This window comes from Mytilus trossulus, chromosome 11 (genome assembly GCF_036588685.1).
Source record: "Mytilus trossulus isolate FHL-02 chromosome 11, PNRI_Mtr1.1.1.hap1, whole genome shotgun sequence".
NCBI lineage: Eukaryota > Metazoa > Mollusca > Bivalvia > Mytilida > Mytilidae > Mytilus > Mytilus trossulus.
In genome coordinates this window covers 59,594,165-59,612,617 of record NC_086383.1, presented here as the reverse complement: position 1 = coordinate 59,612,617, position 18,453 = coordinate 59,594,165, and the positions used below count along the sequence as shown (strand labels likewise).

General features: G+C 32.9%; 1 protein-coding gene across 4 annotated transcripts in view; it reads right to left on the bottom strand.

Annotated features, from left to right (window-relative positions):
* Positions 1-18,453, bottom strand: part of LOC134691360 (solute carrier organic anion transporter family member 4C1-like) — a 68,523-nt gene that overhangs the window by 37,136 nt on the left and 12,934 nt on the right. For 2 of the 4 annotated variants that reach the window (XM_063551862.1, XM_063551859.1), the window contains exon 2: positions 14,590-14,722. Coding sequence is in view for 1 of the 4 variants with exons in the window: in XM_063551857.1 (XP_063407927.1) it covers positions 3,919-3,951 (33 nt within the window). In the remaining 3 variants the exon portion in view is untranslated. Of the gene's footprint in view, positions 1-3,918; positions 3,982-14,589; positions 14,779-18,453 lie in introns of those variants that run through there. The other 2 variants (XM_063551861.1, XM_063551857.1) reach the window with 2 other exon arrangements.

The window sequence follows — 18,453 nt, the reverse complement described above, 5'->3', positions numbered from 1 at the left end:
GCACTATTATAATTTATTCATCATTCTCTGCTATAAACTCTAATAATTACTAAAATATCAAAATTTACAATGTTTGTTTATGTTTTGTCAAATGCTCGAATCATAGAGATTATCACAAGGATAAAGATGAAATTGAAGAAAGAGAGATAACTCTAATTGGTTTCATGGATTGGCACAGACGTTCGTTGAAACGCAGGTGGAAGATAGGTCCGCTGCTGTATGCAAGGGCACCGGTTACCTCAGGGCCTACATCAGCGGACCTTTCTTCCACCTGCAGTTGAAACAACGATGTTACATGTAACTCGCTTTCCGAAGATTACAATTTAAGTTCTAATTACTTCTGAATGCTTCGGAACTAAACACATTTATGTAAAAAAAAACGTTGTTGGCATCCAACAGTTATTATTACAAACTCAAGGTAGTGTGCTTTCCACTCTCTAGATATAATCGAAAGTGCATATATCATACGAATAAGAATGATATAATTTTGGAATTCAGAGTTGCAGTATAGCAATTGCATTTGTTACCCAGATATCAGTCTCATTATACCTACTGAGCAAACCGATAAAGTGCAAATCAGTATGCATCCGAATGGATACAGTTGATCTTAAAAATAACATAAAATCCTCTAGAAAAGGAGTAGGTTCAGTAAGACCCCTTCTTGGCCCCAAAATATAGCAGTTTTAGAAAATTGTGAAAATGTAATCTTTAAGCTAAACTTTGGAAAGTAAAATGCTTCTGCTACATAAATATGAGCTGTTTTTGACAAAACAATGCACAAAAATCGCGTTCTAGCATCATTAAGTCATGCTAAATTACTGAAATCTTCAAAATGATAGCATTTTGGTTAATTTTTAGACGGTTTCCGTCTAAAATGAAAGTGCCCGCATTCGTGTTCATTCATAATATTGAGTGTTTAAAAAGTGTCCAAAAACTTTCGTTAGATAATCCAATAATTTGAGGCCAAAATCGGCCCTTACCGGTCCTTAAGTATTAAGTAACTGATTCAACTGAGGACTGCTGACTGCAATATCCCAGTGAGATCAATACTTAAACCTTAAGAAATGCATGAGGTCATTAAAGAGGGGAGAAAGATACCAGAGGGACATTCAAACTCACGGAACGAAAATAAACTGACAATGCCATAGCTAAAAACGACAAACAAACGATAGTACACAAGTCACAACATAGAAAACTAAAGACTAAGCAACACGAACCCCACAAAAAACTGGGTTGAACTTACATGATCCGGAATGGTATGCAGATCCTGCTCTACATGTGGCACTCGTCGTGTTGCTTATGTTATTAAACCCGGCAAATAGTCTAAATTCGGAAGGTCAACTTCGTGGAAAAGGAATGGGGTTGCAGTTGCGACATTAGGAACAAATCCGATATCATCTGTGAAACGGATATTCCGTAACGGTCAACCAACTCGTGTTGGCGTCCGTAAAATTTACGAAGAGATAATTTCAACTTCACCATTTGGAACACTTAAGTTTAAAAGCTTCCTTGTGATCAACAATCTTATATTAAGGACATCATGATAGGAATTACAAGCATGGGAATATCGTATTCCATAATAAGTTCAATGGGTCAATGTTATTGAAATGTCAATAAATTTCATTCTTACAAATGTAAGTCTGAGGTGAAGGTCAATAAATTGAACTTGAGATTTCAGGTCATTGTCATCGAAAGTCGTAAAAGATATAGTTTAGACAACGAACAAGGAAAATGGAGTCGGATTTCAATATTTTATAGTTCTGCCTTGATCTCTTTAATTTTGTTAAAGTTTTAAAATCTCCGTTTCAAAAGCCTTTTACAAATACGTCTTGTAAGGTTTTTATATTCTTTGTAACGAAATCATCTCGAACAAAATTAATGTTTGTATTTCTACAATATTAAAAAGCCATAATAAAGACGTATTGTATTTTTATAATATTTGTAACGAAATCATCTCGAACAAATGTTTTTTTTTCTTCTAAAATTTCCTTCTGATTATAGTTGTTTAGACTTTAACACCAATAATGAGAATAGCAATAACACAACTCTATGCTTGATTGATTGATTGATTGATTCTGGCTTAACTTCCAGTGGCAAATATTTCATAAATTGTCTTAAAAATAGCTTGCATTCATGTTTTTATGACATATAGTTTTTGTACTTGACACTTACACAAATATTTATTTCAAAAGTAATTTTGAAGAAAATACTTGACACCGTTAACTATATAAAGTTCAAATGAATATAAAAGTGGACATGTTAAAAATAATTTCCATTTACGCAATCCACTTGTCTATAAATGCTTTCTTCATATATAATATCTTAAGTGCATGCATTTTAACTGAATAAGTTATTTTCTTAAATATCTTAACTGTTATACATCTCATGATCTGTACAAAAGTGTTCATTGATCAAAAAGCAGTTGTTGATCACTGAACAAATTTAGATCATGAGATGTAATATGAGATATCTCATGATCTAAATTTGAAGTATACTGATTTCAAAAGCATGTAATAGCAATTATTTGTTGCCTGGAGTACACTGATTGCAAAAGCACACTTAATAATTATTTACTGCTTGAAGCTTACGGATTTCAAAAGGCTAAAGCACACTTAACAGTTATTAACTGCATGGAGCATACAGATTTCAAAAGCACACTTAACAATTATTAACTGCATGGAGCATACGGATTTCAAATGCACACTTAACAATTATTCACTGCATGGAGCATACGGATTTCAAAAGCACACTTAAGAATTATTTACTGCATGTATCATACGGATTTCAAAAGCACACTTAACAATTATTTACTGCATGGAGCATAAGGATGTCAAAAGCACAATTAACAAGTATTTACTGCATGGTGTACAGAGTTCAAAAGCAAACTAAACAATTATATACTGGAGTACACTGATTTTAAAGGACATATATAACAAATATTTATAATTGGAGTAAACTGTTTTCAAAAGCACACATAACAATGATATTCTGGAGACCTCTGATTTCAAAAGCACAAATAACAGATATTTACTGCATGGAGTACAGATTTCAAAAGCACACTTAACCAAGATATACTGGATACCACTGATTTCAAAGCTTAAATAACAATTATTTACTGGAGAATACACTGATTTCTAAAGCACATATAACAATTCCTTTATGCTGGAGTGCAATAATTTCAAACGCATAAATAGCAATTATATCAAACTGGAGGATACTGATTTCCAAAGCACAAGTAGCAAATATATTTTACTGAAGTACACTGATTTCAAAAGCACAGATAACAATTATATATATATATATAACTAAATTATACTGATTTCAAAAGCACAAATAAGTGAAATGACGATATATTATACTGCAGTACACTGATTTCAATAGCCCAGACAGCAATTACGTACTTGAGTATACAGATTTAAAAAGCACAAATAACAATTATATAATGAAGTACACTGATTTCAAAAGAGCAAATAGCAATTATTTCAAAATTACATACCATTCTGATTTTCGTGTTTGTACACAGGGTACATATGTTTAGATTCATAAGCTTAGGTAACCGATCAAATTGTATGATTGACCAGGATACATGTAATTCACTCCTATTTACAGCAGATTTCAGTCAGTATGTAGCTAATGGTAATATCGTTGGCTAGCTTGCTTGTTAGCTGAACCGTGAAATCATTGTTATGTTAGGTAAACTACCCTCCTTTAATAGTAAACTAGTCCAACTGATAACCAATCTATATCTCTGTAGGACTAAGCTACTTTAAAAGGAGGATAGTATACCTTACCTTACAATGACTTCACGGTTCAGCTAACAAGCAAGCTAACCAAAAATATTACTATTAGCTACATACTGACTGAAATCTGCTGTAATGTTGCGATATAATTTGCAGTGCAGTGTTCAAAGATACTTACAAATTTGATACAATTCAATGTATGACAAATCATTCTGCACAGGATAAATCCTTGAAAAAACAAATTTCCGTAATGACTAGACCTTTTGTATTTAGAATTTCATATCTCGTGTATAAAAAATAATTACTTCCGAATAAGGAAGTTTATTTATATGGTTTTCCTTGAATTGAGGAAATGAAGGGTAACTAAAGAAATTAAAACAGAAGATACAAATCTTTAACTAACCCGAATAACACATTTGTTAAAATCATTCATTATAAAATGCATGTAGTTTGATGCATAAGCGAAAAAATATTGTAGTTTCTTTCAATTCCAGATCAATACTGGATAGTAAAAACACCACGTAATAGCTTTTTGTGCACCATACCCTAAGGGCATTATGTTTTGCGATCTGTGCGTCAGTTCGTCCATGGAAATAATATCGTACTTCCATGGTTCGTCTTTGTGCCCACTTCAAGTTAAAGTTTTTGGTCAAGGTAGTTTTTGGTGAAGTTGTAGTCCAATCAACTAAAAACATAGTACACATGTTCCCTATGATATGATCTTTGTAATTTAATTCCAAATCTAACTTAATTGGAGTTTTGGCCCAATTTGATCTACTGAACATATAAAATGTGATAGTACGAGTGGGGTAACCTTGTACTATGGACATATTCTTATTAAATTATTATTTACCAAATAAAAAGTGAAAGACATGACAATGGGCTGAAATGTGCCTGTCCAAGTTGTGACCAAGCGCCGGTAAATGACCATGGTCGTACTTCGACCTCTTTGCCTTAATTATAGTTTCGAAGAGACATTTGTTTTCGTATATCACTATCATAATTAGAAGTCTTGCCACAGGAGATACCATAATTAAGACTTCTCGCCACGGGAGCTCGACACGGAGTGGTATATCAAACCGGAAGGCTTTAAGCAATATGTGTACGAAGTTTTGATAAGTTGTAAATGTTCAAATTACACTTTCTAATACGTTTGTATTGAAAGAATTTTAGAGGGAGGTTCAAAGGCTCTTATCCCTTATAATTAGTTGTCTCAAAATTAAAAAAAAAAAACGGATGTTAAGTTTGCTAGATAAATTGTTGAAAAGAAGATATGTGGTGATTTTTTTGCCTTTGCTGGCTGGTACGCTTTTAACATTCGACTTGACACAGACAGAAGTTGAAAACCATCCATAGTCATTGCTATTGAACGTCTAATCGTTATTTCATAATTCAAAATACACTATTTCAATGGATGGAAATTCTATTAGAAATAATATATGGGAGTTGTCCTTTTTAATGGTATATAATTGGTAATACGAGTATCATATAGTTATTTTATGTGCTTCTGCTAACAAGAGTAAACACAATTGAATTGTGTGTTTTAAAAGTACAAAATTGTAATGTATTTACTAGATTTGTGTCATGCAATTCTACGTATTTTATTAACGTGAGCAAACCCATTCGATTACTGTCATGTTCCATTTTTGAACAACGGGCATGCCCAATTAAGATTTGGGGTGGGGTGGGGGAGTAGCCCTGATCCCAAAATCCCGGGCTTAAAAACAAAAAAAACATGAAAACCCCTGGTCATGAATTCAAGGAAATTTAAATCCCGACATCCCGAAATTCGAAAAAAGAATTCCGGATCCCGAAAGAAGCAATCCCGAAATCTCGAACTCAAAAAAACACGATCCCGACGTCCCTTTAAAGCCCCCACCCTATTGCAATTTATACTGCATGAGAGACAACCTTTTGTCAAAGATTAAACGAAACATCGGTGACTGGAAGTTTGGTCACCACGTAATTAAAATCAGTCATACATGTAACTGATGCCATATGTACAAAATTTAAAAAAAATACATAACTATTAATAAATCCGCGTGAAAAAAACTTATGCATTATTATTTTACTTTCAAATCTTTAGACAACAATTTCGGGGCGGGAATGTTTTTTTTTCTTATTTCCTTGAGAAAATAGATACATTTTGTAATTTGATTAAGGTGGGTAGTGAAATCAATATTTTTTATCTTATCTAAAACCGGAAAACATAAATTATATACAACTCTTGAATTTTCAAAAATATGCTTATGTCTTGAAGGCATTTTTTTATATAGATTAGCCCGTTGGTTTTCCCGTTTGAATGGTTTACACTAGTAATTTTGGGGCCCTTTATAGCTTGTTGTTCGGTGTGAGCCAAGGCTCCGTGTTGAAGGCCGTACATTGACCTATAATGGTTTACTTTTTTTAAATTTGGATTGAGAGTTGTCTCATTGGCACACATCTTCCTATATCTATTGAGAAAAAAATGCTCCTTAAAACATTCCATCCCCGAAAGAAGATAAATCAATGTTTCTTGTTGGCTGAAAAAGACAATAACTACATTAGATTTATAATGTGTTTCATTTTACCCTGATAACAAAGTAAATCATTCCATTTTCGGATACGATCTACTGATTGTATCAATTATATTTCCAATCATTGTCTAGACCTAGATATTAACCTTATGGCAGCAGACGTACTTTTGATTGTGCACTACGTCACTAGTACGAACATTTAATTTTCACTGGGGGCCTTGAGGATTGTGAAAATGGATTGTATTATTGCCTGGTTAAAGGTGGAAATAAATAGAATTGCATAACTGAGACAGAATGAAACGAATATTCTGCAACACAAAATGCAGGAAACAGCTGGTACACAAGTAAATTGGACCAGAAAAGCATATAAGCGGGCATGGACACAGATGACAAATGAAGTCAATCCGCAAAAACATTCGATCGATCCAAGAACATCAAATGTCCCCTTAACAACGTTGGTGTAAATCATTAAGTCATTAATTGTTGCTGTTGGGATAAATAATGCAAGGTATTGCATACTCAGGATCAAAGAGGGGAATAGCTAGGACCTTTGTCGGGACTCCGGGATCGGGTGTTTTTAAGCTCGGGATATCGGGATTGACCCTTTCGGGATCCGGAAATTCTTTTAAAAACATTTTCATTTCAATTATATATAGAGTAAATGTGCATTACAGTGGAATTTTATCGTGCTAGTTACCAAGATTACAGGAAGTCAGTTGACTTATATTAACAAAATTCCCTGTTTAGGAGCCGACCAGTCTTTGTTCTTACGTATACCATAAAAGACTACGTGCTTGTCAAACTTCACGTATTTGATGGACCTTATGGAAGACCAAACTCTATCTACATGTTCGGTATCTTCCGTCACAACTCGGCCGATTCCGTACCTTCATCGGAGAGTAGCGGATTTACACGAGGATTATCGATTGGTACGGTATTAAAAGCTGGTACTCTACCATAGGACATCAGAGGCAGCTTATCCATATTGAGCCCCTTGATTAAATCTTTGAAAGGCAAAACTTTTCTTGTTATCTTCATTTACATGAAGTACTATAAGAGGAAAAAATCGTCTTCTAGAACACCTAATATTCGTGTAATGGAATGAACGATAAATCAACACCAGAAGTACACATTTTACAACCCTGCAAGAGGATCAACTTTACAATTATTATCAAATATTACATAATAATGATAGTTTGATATATTTTTAATGTCTTCTAAAATTTTAAACATCATAAACGTGGAATATAAACACAGATGAAAATCAATATTTCAGCAGTCTTACTAGTGATTTGTCAGAGGTACATTGGAAATCGTGTCTATCAAACATCAGAGTCCGGAAATACACACTCCCCTCAAAATAAACCATGTTGAAAATTGGAATAAAGTGCATCGATATATATTTTAAAAATCCATGGTGGCCGCCATGATCGGATGGATTTTTTTCGTGGCTAAATAGTTAATTTTGTGTACTAGATATTTAGTTTTGTATATATACAGGTTGCACTATAATGAACCATTCGTTCATCATTTGACCTATTATTGGGTAACTGAAACCACATATTTATTTTTATTTGGCACACAAGGAAAAAAAATAATAATAAAATGAATAAAGAAAACATAAACTGAAACAACCGTTTTTGTGGTTATAGTTTAATTGTATTCTCAGTTATGAATTGAACAATATAAACTAAAACATACAAAGGAAATAAAGCATCAACGCGACGCGACAAATGACATTAAAAAAAATACAGTTATTTTTTTTAACGCAAAATGTGATGCTATCCAAAATTTCTGGGGAGAACACTTCTTATATGTGATTACATATGAACCTAAAGGCAAGTTCTTACAAGGTTTCATGCTTGTATCGCCATTTGCATCAATTTTTGTGGTAAGCTGCCCAACTATATATAGTAGCTTCGGTCGACAAAGTTAGAATCCGAAAAGGAAACGAAATTGTGAAAGTCACAGTATATTTTGTTTTCCCTTCAACAGGATTGCTATGCAGCTGTATATGGACACAAAAATAAGTGCGCACAAATTGGTTGTGTCTGCTTAACTACTGCAGGATGTATAAGTATCCAGCCACGACTGCATGGTCGGAATCGGGGGATATTTTTACATAATACTCACATTCAAAATGTGTCGAAAACATATAAAACACAGTAAAGTTATATAAGTCGTCAAATTATTTACAAGTGTCAACATTGTCTTTACACACACAGCATGTTGTCTTGATAAGATATCACACACAGAAAAAACTGATCAGACATATAAAAAAAATCAAAATCATGCGCGATAACTCGTACTGGCTTACACTGAGGACAATAGTTGGCCATGACTTTCATATAACCGCATTTTAAAAGCTACTGAGTAATATTTAACATATATAGATGATAATTTATGTGTCTTTAAGTATTAAACGACAAACATTTTTTTCGTGAATCGCCGACGCCAGACTAACATACATGTCTCGCCTTCAGTGACATTAAACCTTACAACCTAAATGCATTTAATTTGCTGTTTTGCATATTAAGAAAAACGGTCCTACATAAATGTAAATCGTAAGTTGTATTCCTAGAAGGCATTCAGAATTTCACACATTTTGTTTACAATTACACACATATCTTTAACATTAATTTGATATTTAAGTATAATAGTCGGAAATGTTATTGCATTCACTAGTATTAATTATGGTCTATTAATGTAAGCAATGTAAATAATAAATTCAGGATTAGCTGCACATTTGATTAAATTGTTGAACTCAGTTCTGGCTTATTGTTCAGTGGCAAATATTGCACGCATATTTTATATACGAGAAAAAACTAACCATTGCATATACATGCAAGAAGGTTCTAGGAGGTTGACAAGGGTGAAGGGTGTTATATTAAATAGGACAGAAACGTCTCATTTAATCAAGCCTCCCTAAGAGCCCGAACAAATAATATAAAAGAACATGCAACTTACTTAAACTGGTCTGTTAAGTAAGTCCTCGTTTTTGTTATGTGTTTTGTTATAGTTATAAAAATAAATATTTGAAGGACGGTATATTTCAAATAATATTTACAAAGGTAAAATACCTGTTGTGCAAATTGTTTGAACAAAATTCAAATAATGTATACTTTTCGGCTTTCCATACATAAATGATCGCGATGTTTATTTTGATTGTACCATATTCTTTGTATATAATACGATGTGCAATAAAGCGTTAAGGTGATCAACACCAGTCGATGTAAAAATGGGTACAAGTAGATGGGATGTATAGACGAGGAAACAGTACAAGACGATTGCATGTATATGAGGAAACAGAAACCCAACAATGCAAATAACAAAATACGTCAATAACAATTCGGTGTGTTAATATAATTGTATGACAATTCGCAATAGGCCCATTTCCAAAATTACTACAAAAACTAATTTGTCATCATCTAATAATCTGAGGAGAAAAGATAAAAATGAACAAAAAAAAGGACAAATATTAAAGAATGGAAAAAGGGAATAATAGTTGATCAAATTCAAATCTGTATTTTCCTTAATTTTTTATGCCATTTTTCTCAATTACTTGAAGTATTTGCCATTCCTGCCAATTATTCTCTATTTTTTTTATATTTAAGAACCCCACTATTTTCTTTTCTTTATTTGTTGGTCTAATTACTATAGAGTAGACTGTGTTTGTTTTTGGTCTATTTTTCAATGTATTGGTCCATCATTCTCTATTGTGTAAACCCCATTTAGACAATATACTCTCATAAAAGATTGATTGATTGATTGTTGGTTGCTTTCCGCCGCATTAGCACAAACAGGGTTTTATATCGCGGCTACCCTCATAAAAGAACATGCAATACAAATCAGTTCAGATTATAGAAAAAAAAATGAAATATTACTATTGGTTTTTTTTTAAATACGTATCTGTTAATTTTACTAATATTTCAAAATTATAAAGATTTATTTCTTACCTCTTAATGTTATTCCTCTGATAGTTCTTAATCTAGCTTAACCAAGGACAAGGAGTTAAACAAAATATTATGCAACAGTGCTCCATTTAGTGTTTTTTTTTTCACTTTTTAAAGTAAATATTTATGAACATGTTATACAGTTGTCATATATCTAGCCTTGAAGACTATATTATGCATTGAAAACCAGTCAATATTCAGATCAAGCAGATATTTTTGTATGATTTAAAGTCTTTTATAATATTGTAAATTCATAGGCACAATCTCTTGAGACATTGATCGTTAGAGAAAGAAAAACAAATAAATGTCTTAAAGAAGTGCACTTGAATCGAAGGAGCATATAGTTTTGGTATACAAATTCGTGAATTAGTTTAAAATATAGAACTAAGACTTGAATCGAAGGAGCATACAGTTTTGCGATAAAAATACTTAAAAATATCGAGCAAAGGGGAGATGTGACGTAGAAACGCATGGCTTCTTTAGTTACCTCGTGTTTTAATTTAGAACGAAAAATTCGAATAAGGTATATATTAGAAAAGTGTAATGACCTCTATAACTAACAACTAATACGACTCTTCGAATCGATCTCAAAAGGCCAGATTGTCTACTCTCGGTGTCCACTAGCACTGGTTTAATTTCTGATATATGGAAAAAGAAAATATGGTAATATTGCCAATGAGAGAACACTTCACAAGAGAACAAATGACACAGAAATTAACAACTATAGGTCAACATAAGGCCTTCAACAATGAGTAAAACCCATACTGCATAGTCAGCTATAAAAGATCTCGATGCCTGTTGAAATGATCTTTCCTCGGTCGACTGATAACTGATATCAGGTCGTGCGACTCTTTTAATCTTGTCGTGTTATCGTGAAGCCATCTAGGTTCGCAAGAAACAACAATTTGAACCGTTTTATGGTGTTTTTTCTTACAGTTAGATAAGACTTTTAATGAAAGTTTTAACATTTTTTCATATTTATCTACTTTTTTAGTTCTTCGTAATCAAAACTAATGGAGTCTGTTTTAGAACTTGTTTTTCATTGTAAAACTCTGTAATCATGAACATATAATTTTACATAAAGTTTCGAAGAAGTATAACCAAATTCCCTGAATGACTAAGGAAACCCGCAAAAAAATTAAAGTTTAATATTTGAATCTATTTTTTTTCAGTGTTGTTTCCGATGGCGATACAAACTGTTATCCTCTGATCACATTAGCATATACACATATCATGATAGCGCTAGCGCATTCGATATGAGAACTGAACATGTGCGCATTTAACGTCGACTATTTGCCGATTATGCCCCATTTCTTGTAAATGACCATGAACAAGTAATAATTATTAAATTTTGACAACTTTACCTCAACATACCTTGCATGGGGCCTTCTAACGTTATCATGAGTAACATGAACGAAACTATATAATTGTTCTCCAAAATGAATACATATAATATGTAAAATATTGTGCACGTGGAACAACCAACTACGCTTTATTTGAATTGTAATCCAATTTAATTGCATATTTATCTTATACACAGCAAACATAGCAAGAAGTGTTTGTTTAAAACTGGTCAGTTAAGGATGTCTGCTGGTCATGTTTTTGAATTCTTGTCATATTTTCGATTTTCTCAGGTTTTATCCATCCAAATGTATTAAAAAAAAATTTACACGACACCCCACTTTTGTCTTCATAAATCTGTTCAATAGATCATTTCAGATTTAGTGATCCGGCGGCATGAAATCCTTGTTATTTTTTCTTGGTTTAAAGGGTAAAAAACAATTCCAATGTTAACAAATAGTAAAGTCTGAAGAAAACCCTTTTCCCGCCATTTTCTAAATGTCTCGTATTTTGAAAACTACACACGAGACTAATGATTTTATTACTTTATTTTGTTTAAATATCAAAGTTGTTTTCATTTTAAGCAACCACATGAAATCCTTGTTATTTTAAATTAGAGCAGCAGACATCCTTAAGAAATAGGATAAAATATCCATAAAAGGAGGGAAATGCCCTTATTTAATTATTCGAACTTTTCAACTTTCAAATCTGAAAAAGTGAGAAAAATCTTAGAGAACAAGATAGAGCAATTCACACAAAAAACGATTATCAAACAATCAAGACCACCTACGTTATAAATCTAAATGGTTCCATCAACATTGTTCTATCCGTAAGTTATCCTCAACCATAGACATTTAATTAAACTTGCAAGGAAACAAAACTTTATAATGGCATTGCGCACCTTCTAATCTGTTTTTTAGTGCAGTTTACTTTGGGGTTTATGTTATACATGGGTCTCCACATGCCTAAATCCATAAAAAGAACACAGAGACTTGACTGAAAATCCCTTCGGCTGTTTTCAGCTCTTTAACGTTGTTGTCTCTTTGGCAAATTCCCCATTTACATATTCAATTTAACTATATACTTAAAAAAAAACGGAGATGTATAGGTAAAATACAATTTCAGAGACCAGATTTAGTGTCTGTGCAAAGATTGGGAGATGGAGTGCGAATTTATTCTTTCAAGTTTTAATCTGATCCAGACAAGAATGTTACATTTTAAATACACTTGTTCAACTTATTAGAAGAAAAATTTTAATCTATTATTGTAAGACATGCATTCAAGTTAAATAACACCTAGTCTTAAATAATTACACAAATACAATATAAATACGACAGTTGTATAAATATGTGAACTTAATAACTGGCTAAAAATGTTTAAGATTTTGGCAGATATTATTAGACAAAAACTGTATTATAAATGCAGGTGCTGATCCATGATGTTGAGTAAAAAAAGGGGGGTGAAACTGACAAACCCATGTTTAGAGGTTTGAAGTGGTCCTTGTAAACAGTCTATGCATTTATCACATATAAAGCTATGAAGATCCACAAAAAGGCTCAGACCCTCAGCACCACTTACACAATCCGCCCCTGTAAAACATTCCTCGACTAAATTGTCTATATATGTATATTGTGTTTACATATTCATTATGAGTATATCATTAACTTATTTATTACTACACCACAAGGTCACTCCACTGGTGTTCGTTTTCAAGTATGTCATCCGCCAAGTGACAAATGGTTCAGCCTTGACACTGATTTTCAGTGGACCAATACTTAGCTGATTACTAGTAAATTCATTTATTTTCGTGGGTATCAATTTTCGTGGATTGAGGAAATTTGCATTCTGTATACCTTGTTATAGTCAATAGAAAGCGGAGTTGAACCTAACAAGTTCATTTGAAGTTGACCTCAAATATTTCAACCATCATTTTGTACTTTATTATATTTATTACCATTATATAAGTAATTTGCTTTGCAATACTATACAATATTATATATGCGGTGTCATCAATCTTATTAAAATTCAGATCTATCTTAATTCGCGTGCTCGTATATTCATGCATTTCCATTCTCAATTTCATCTTCCTATATCTATGTATAAGGTATAAAGGATACTCAAAATTGTGTACGCCAGTCTTTGAAAGACTCACCAGGGAAGCTCGAATCAAAGCCAAAAAGCCCAGATTAAAATTTTGTAAGCTAGTCTACAAAAGACTCGTTATGGAAGCTCGAATCAAAGCCAAAGAAAGTCCAAAATAAAGTACGAAGTTGTCGAGCATTGAGGACCTAAATAATGCCAAAATGAATTATTTATCCTCTAACTTTTTAAGAGTATTCCAATTTTCTTTGGGACGAATTCAACTATTCTTGATGAAGGTGTAACACGCAATTGGGAAGTAGAATGAAGGACCACGAAATAAAAAAGTATCATAAAGGGTATAAAATGGAAGTGGTATCTGGGTATCTTATGTAGGTTTTCTACATTGGCTAGAGGTATAGGGGGAGGCGGGTTGATATCTCACAAACATGTTTAACCCCGTCGTATGTTTAATTACGTTTGTTTTGTCAATGTATTTGCCATAACCAAAATTGGTTTTTGTATGTTTTGCAAATAAAGAATTATTATTATAGTATATATTTGTTAAGGGACCAGCTTAAGGAAGCCTCCGGATGTGGGAATTTCTCGCTACATTGAAGACCTGTTGGTGACCTTCTGCTGTTGTTTTTTCTATGGTCGGGTTGTTGTCTCTTTGACACATTCCCCATTTCCATTCTCAATTTTATTCTATTCCGAACATATAATTCAATTATAAATGTACCACTCAACGTTATAACTAGATTTTGTGATGCGAATTAATTATTTTGTCACCCTGCCAAAGTTATATACAAATATGCATTACACTTTATCAATGTCAAATTATGAAAAATATCGTCATTTGAATTAAATACACTGTCTCAGATTTTGCTTTATATATCCAATTACTAGTATACAGCTAAAAAAAAATTAACAGCATGCAAGTTATAAAAAATGACTTACCTTTTGAAATTCAATCTTCACTCCACAGATTTAGTGTTAAAATTATTCATTTAATATCCATTAACAATAAGACATCCACTGAAGCGTGTATTTAAATATACCAACAAGGTACGGCGTGGTCGTGCCTATTCAACTGAAAAACATAAACACCAGTGAAAACGACATAATCTCAATTGTGATCGAAATGTACAAGTACAAAGATGACAACAATGTGAATCACTTCTTACGCGTTTCTTAAGATCGTGACAATACATTTAAATTGATTGTTATTTATAATTGTAAATAAACTACAAAATATTAAAAAAAAAACAGGATCGGCACAGTAATTGGAATTTCTCGGCAGCGATTTGTCTTATGATGCCATTTGTAACTTGATTTTCCTGAACTCTATTTGATTGTGAAATACCAATCAATACGAGAATGATTTAAAATATTAGACACCATCACAAGTCATAACTAACAGTAACAAAATCTATATATAGACAGTGAGGACGTACTTTATTCTATTTCAACAGTTCAGCAACTCATTTCGCAACAAAATCTTCCGAGAAAACATGTTCCTGAGTCAGAATATTTCAGTATAACTTACGATCAATTTTTGTCGTAAGATATTTTGTGACAAATCTCCCTCGGTGCTTTAAAAGGCGAAAGATACCATGCAGAGGAACAGTCAAACTCAAAAATAAACTGACAACACCAGGGCTAAAAATAACAAGAATCAACGTAGAAAGCTAAAAACTGAGCAACACGAACCCCACCAAAAACTGGGGATCATCTCAGGTGTTCTAGAAGGGTAGGCAGATCCTGCTCAACATATGGCACCCGTCGTCTTGCTTATGTTATTACAAACAAGGAAAATAGTCTAATTTGGTAGGACATATTCATAAAAAGTGAAGGGGGTTATCCGATACCATCTGTGAAACGGTTATTCCATAACGGTCAAGATTGATTTGTCGAATATGTGTTCCACCTCACAAATTTACTTCTGGAAACTTTGTTTTAATAATGCTATGATATCTGTTCCGATTTTAGCACATATTCTATAAGCTTTATTCCATCAGGAACACATATTTTATATAGTAGTACCCTTTTGATCCGCGTTGAACAAGTTTTCTATATCTATTATTCCGCCAGCCAGCAATATTTTATACCCTTTATTCCGCCAGCCAGTAATATTTTATACCCTTTATTCTGCCAGCCAGTAATATTTTATACCCTTTATTCCGCCAGCCAGCAATATTTTATACCATTTATTCCGCCAGCCAGCAATATTTTATACCCTTTATTCCGCCAGCCAGCAATATTTTATACCCTTTATTCTGCCAGCCAGCAATATTGTATACCCGTTATTCGGCCAGCCAGCTGTAATATTGTATACCCTTTATTTCTTCAGGAAAATAATAGTTTATGCACTTTATTCCGCCAGCCAGGAACAAATATTTCTTGTCCTATTTTTCATCAGGAACAAATAGTCTATAGAATTTCTTTCGTCATCAATAAATAGCTTGTACTTTTTTTTTTCGTCAAGAACTGATAGTCTATAAAATTTGTTTTATACCTTTCATTCCGCCAGCCAGTAATATTGTTTACCCTTTATTCCGCCAGAATATTTGAACAAAACGTCTAATATCCTTGATTTTATCACAAAAAAATGTTCTATACCAATAGAAAAAATATTCTACATCATTTATTCCGACAGGAACAATTTTTGTATACCATTTATTCCGTTAGGAGCCAATATTATTTATACTTTATTCGGTAAAGAACAAACAAAATATACCCTTAATTCGGTGAAGAACACATAAACGGTGACCTGTATTTGTAAATTTCGTGCCATTTGGTCTGTTGTGGAGAGTTGTCTCATTGGCAATCATACCACATCTTCTTTTTTTTATACAAACTAGATATCCTTGAGTCCGCCAAGAACAATAATGATATACCCTGTATTATCACAGGAAAAAATAGTATATACCCTTTTTTCCGATAGGAACACAAATTCTATACCCTTTATTACGTAAAAACAAATATTCTATACACCTTTTCTGTTAGGAACAAATACTGTAATATTTCATTCAGTGGAAATTGTGTTATAACGGTGCTTCTATATCCCATGGATGTTGAATGTTGTTTGCTTATACATAGGCGTGTCCAGAGGACCATGGGGCCCTCCCCTCCCCTTTTATGGAAAAAAATGTTGATTTTATAGGGAATCACTGAAGCATGACTGGGGAGGCCCTTCTCTAAGGTCAGAACCCCCCCCCCCCCCCCTTTTATGAAAAGTTCTGCATTCGCCACTGAATTATGACGTTTAGTGGAAATATTGCATAAATATCTGCAAAGTGAATCGACTTGTATCAATGTCAGGAAATATGGCTTGCAACTTGAAAGGGTTATGCTGGATAAGGTCGTACATCGGAGTTTGTTATTGAATATAATTAAGTTCCTTTATAACATACGTTTTATATAAAGATCTTTTACACTGCCTCGGATAAATTGGCAAAATATTACGTTGCAGATAAAATTATCAGACATTTATATCTCTTTTCTAGCATAATTACCTGGGAAATTGGCTTCCGAAAGTTAAGCAAACACTCAAGACGTGTGTTTGTTATTTATAGTCGATAGGAACAAAGTTTAAATTATATTTAAAAAAATCGAACTAATGTAAGTTGAACATTTAAATTCAAATATAAATCGAAAGTTGTCTGCATGTGAAACTTATTAATATTTCAAATATTTTTTCACAGCAAGTCATTCGAAACTGTTCTAAATTTTTCTTTGCATTGATGGAACACTCTTCTTTTCTTTCATGCTGTAAATATCCGAACGGTAATTGAGAAGGGCGGTACAAGCATGGGATCAGGTTATGATAAGTGGAGTGAAGTTAGAAAGAATACAGGAGGAAAAGTTCATCAACATTTGTAAATTGAGAATATTTTTTGGGGAAAAGGAGGATACAGGTCTCTGTGATCAACCAATACTTAAAAAGCAAAATGCTTTTCATTTTCAAACATATTGACACTCGGTTTGTCGGTTTTAAAATAAGTATAGCGTCATATTAAAGGGGCATTAGCTGTAAAATTCATATTCACCGATTTGCCTCAAGTTCTCATATTTTATTTTTGTCATATAAACAAATTATAAAAAGTCCATTTCGTGTGTATTTTAGTCTAGTCCCTATCTAGTTAACCATAATGGTCACCTCGGAACACTGCCGACAGTCATATGACCTGATACAAACATTACTTTAATTATAGATAGATAGCGAACTCATGAAATTGGATTTTTCTAGGTCATTTCATATAAGAGGTTAAAAATGTATGTTAATCATAGTTTTTACCTGTATACGAAAGAGGTTTTTGTGTATCGAATCAGTTTACCATTGTTTCACTCTCAATGTAATGTTGACATGTTTTCCTTTTAATAACTGAACACGCATAAATCATGCGAAACTCATATCAAGTTAAAGGGTTGAATTGAATGTCACATGACTACAGATTAAATGATGTCGAATAATTCACTTGCAAGTGAACGATATTTCTTAACTTACTTTGTTTTGCCCAAATGATCCCATTTCGTATGACAGAAATTAACAAACGATGGAAGGGAGGGGGGTCCTTCGTATCTTTTTTTATAATTTTCATCCCCTTTTTTTCTTCTATTATTTGGTCCTTAATTCTGCAAATTTAATCATTATTTTCTATGCTGTAAACCCGATGCAGACCTTCATGAAGATGATCCTCCCACTCGATTTGCGTCAGATGAAGTTGTATAAATCTATGATTATGATCTCCACTCAAATGTCTATACATGTTGTTATCAAAATGATAGATTACGATTGTAGTTTTTGCCAATCAAATACAA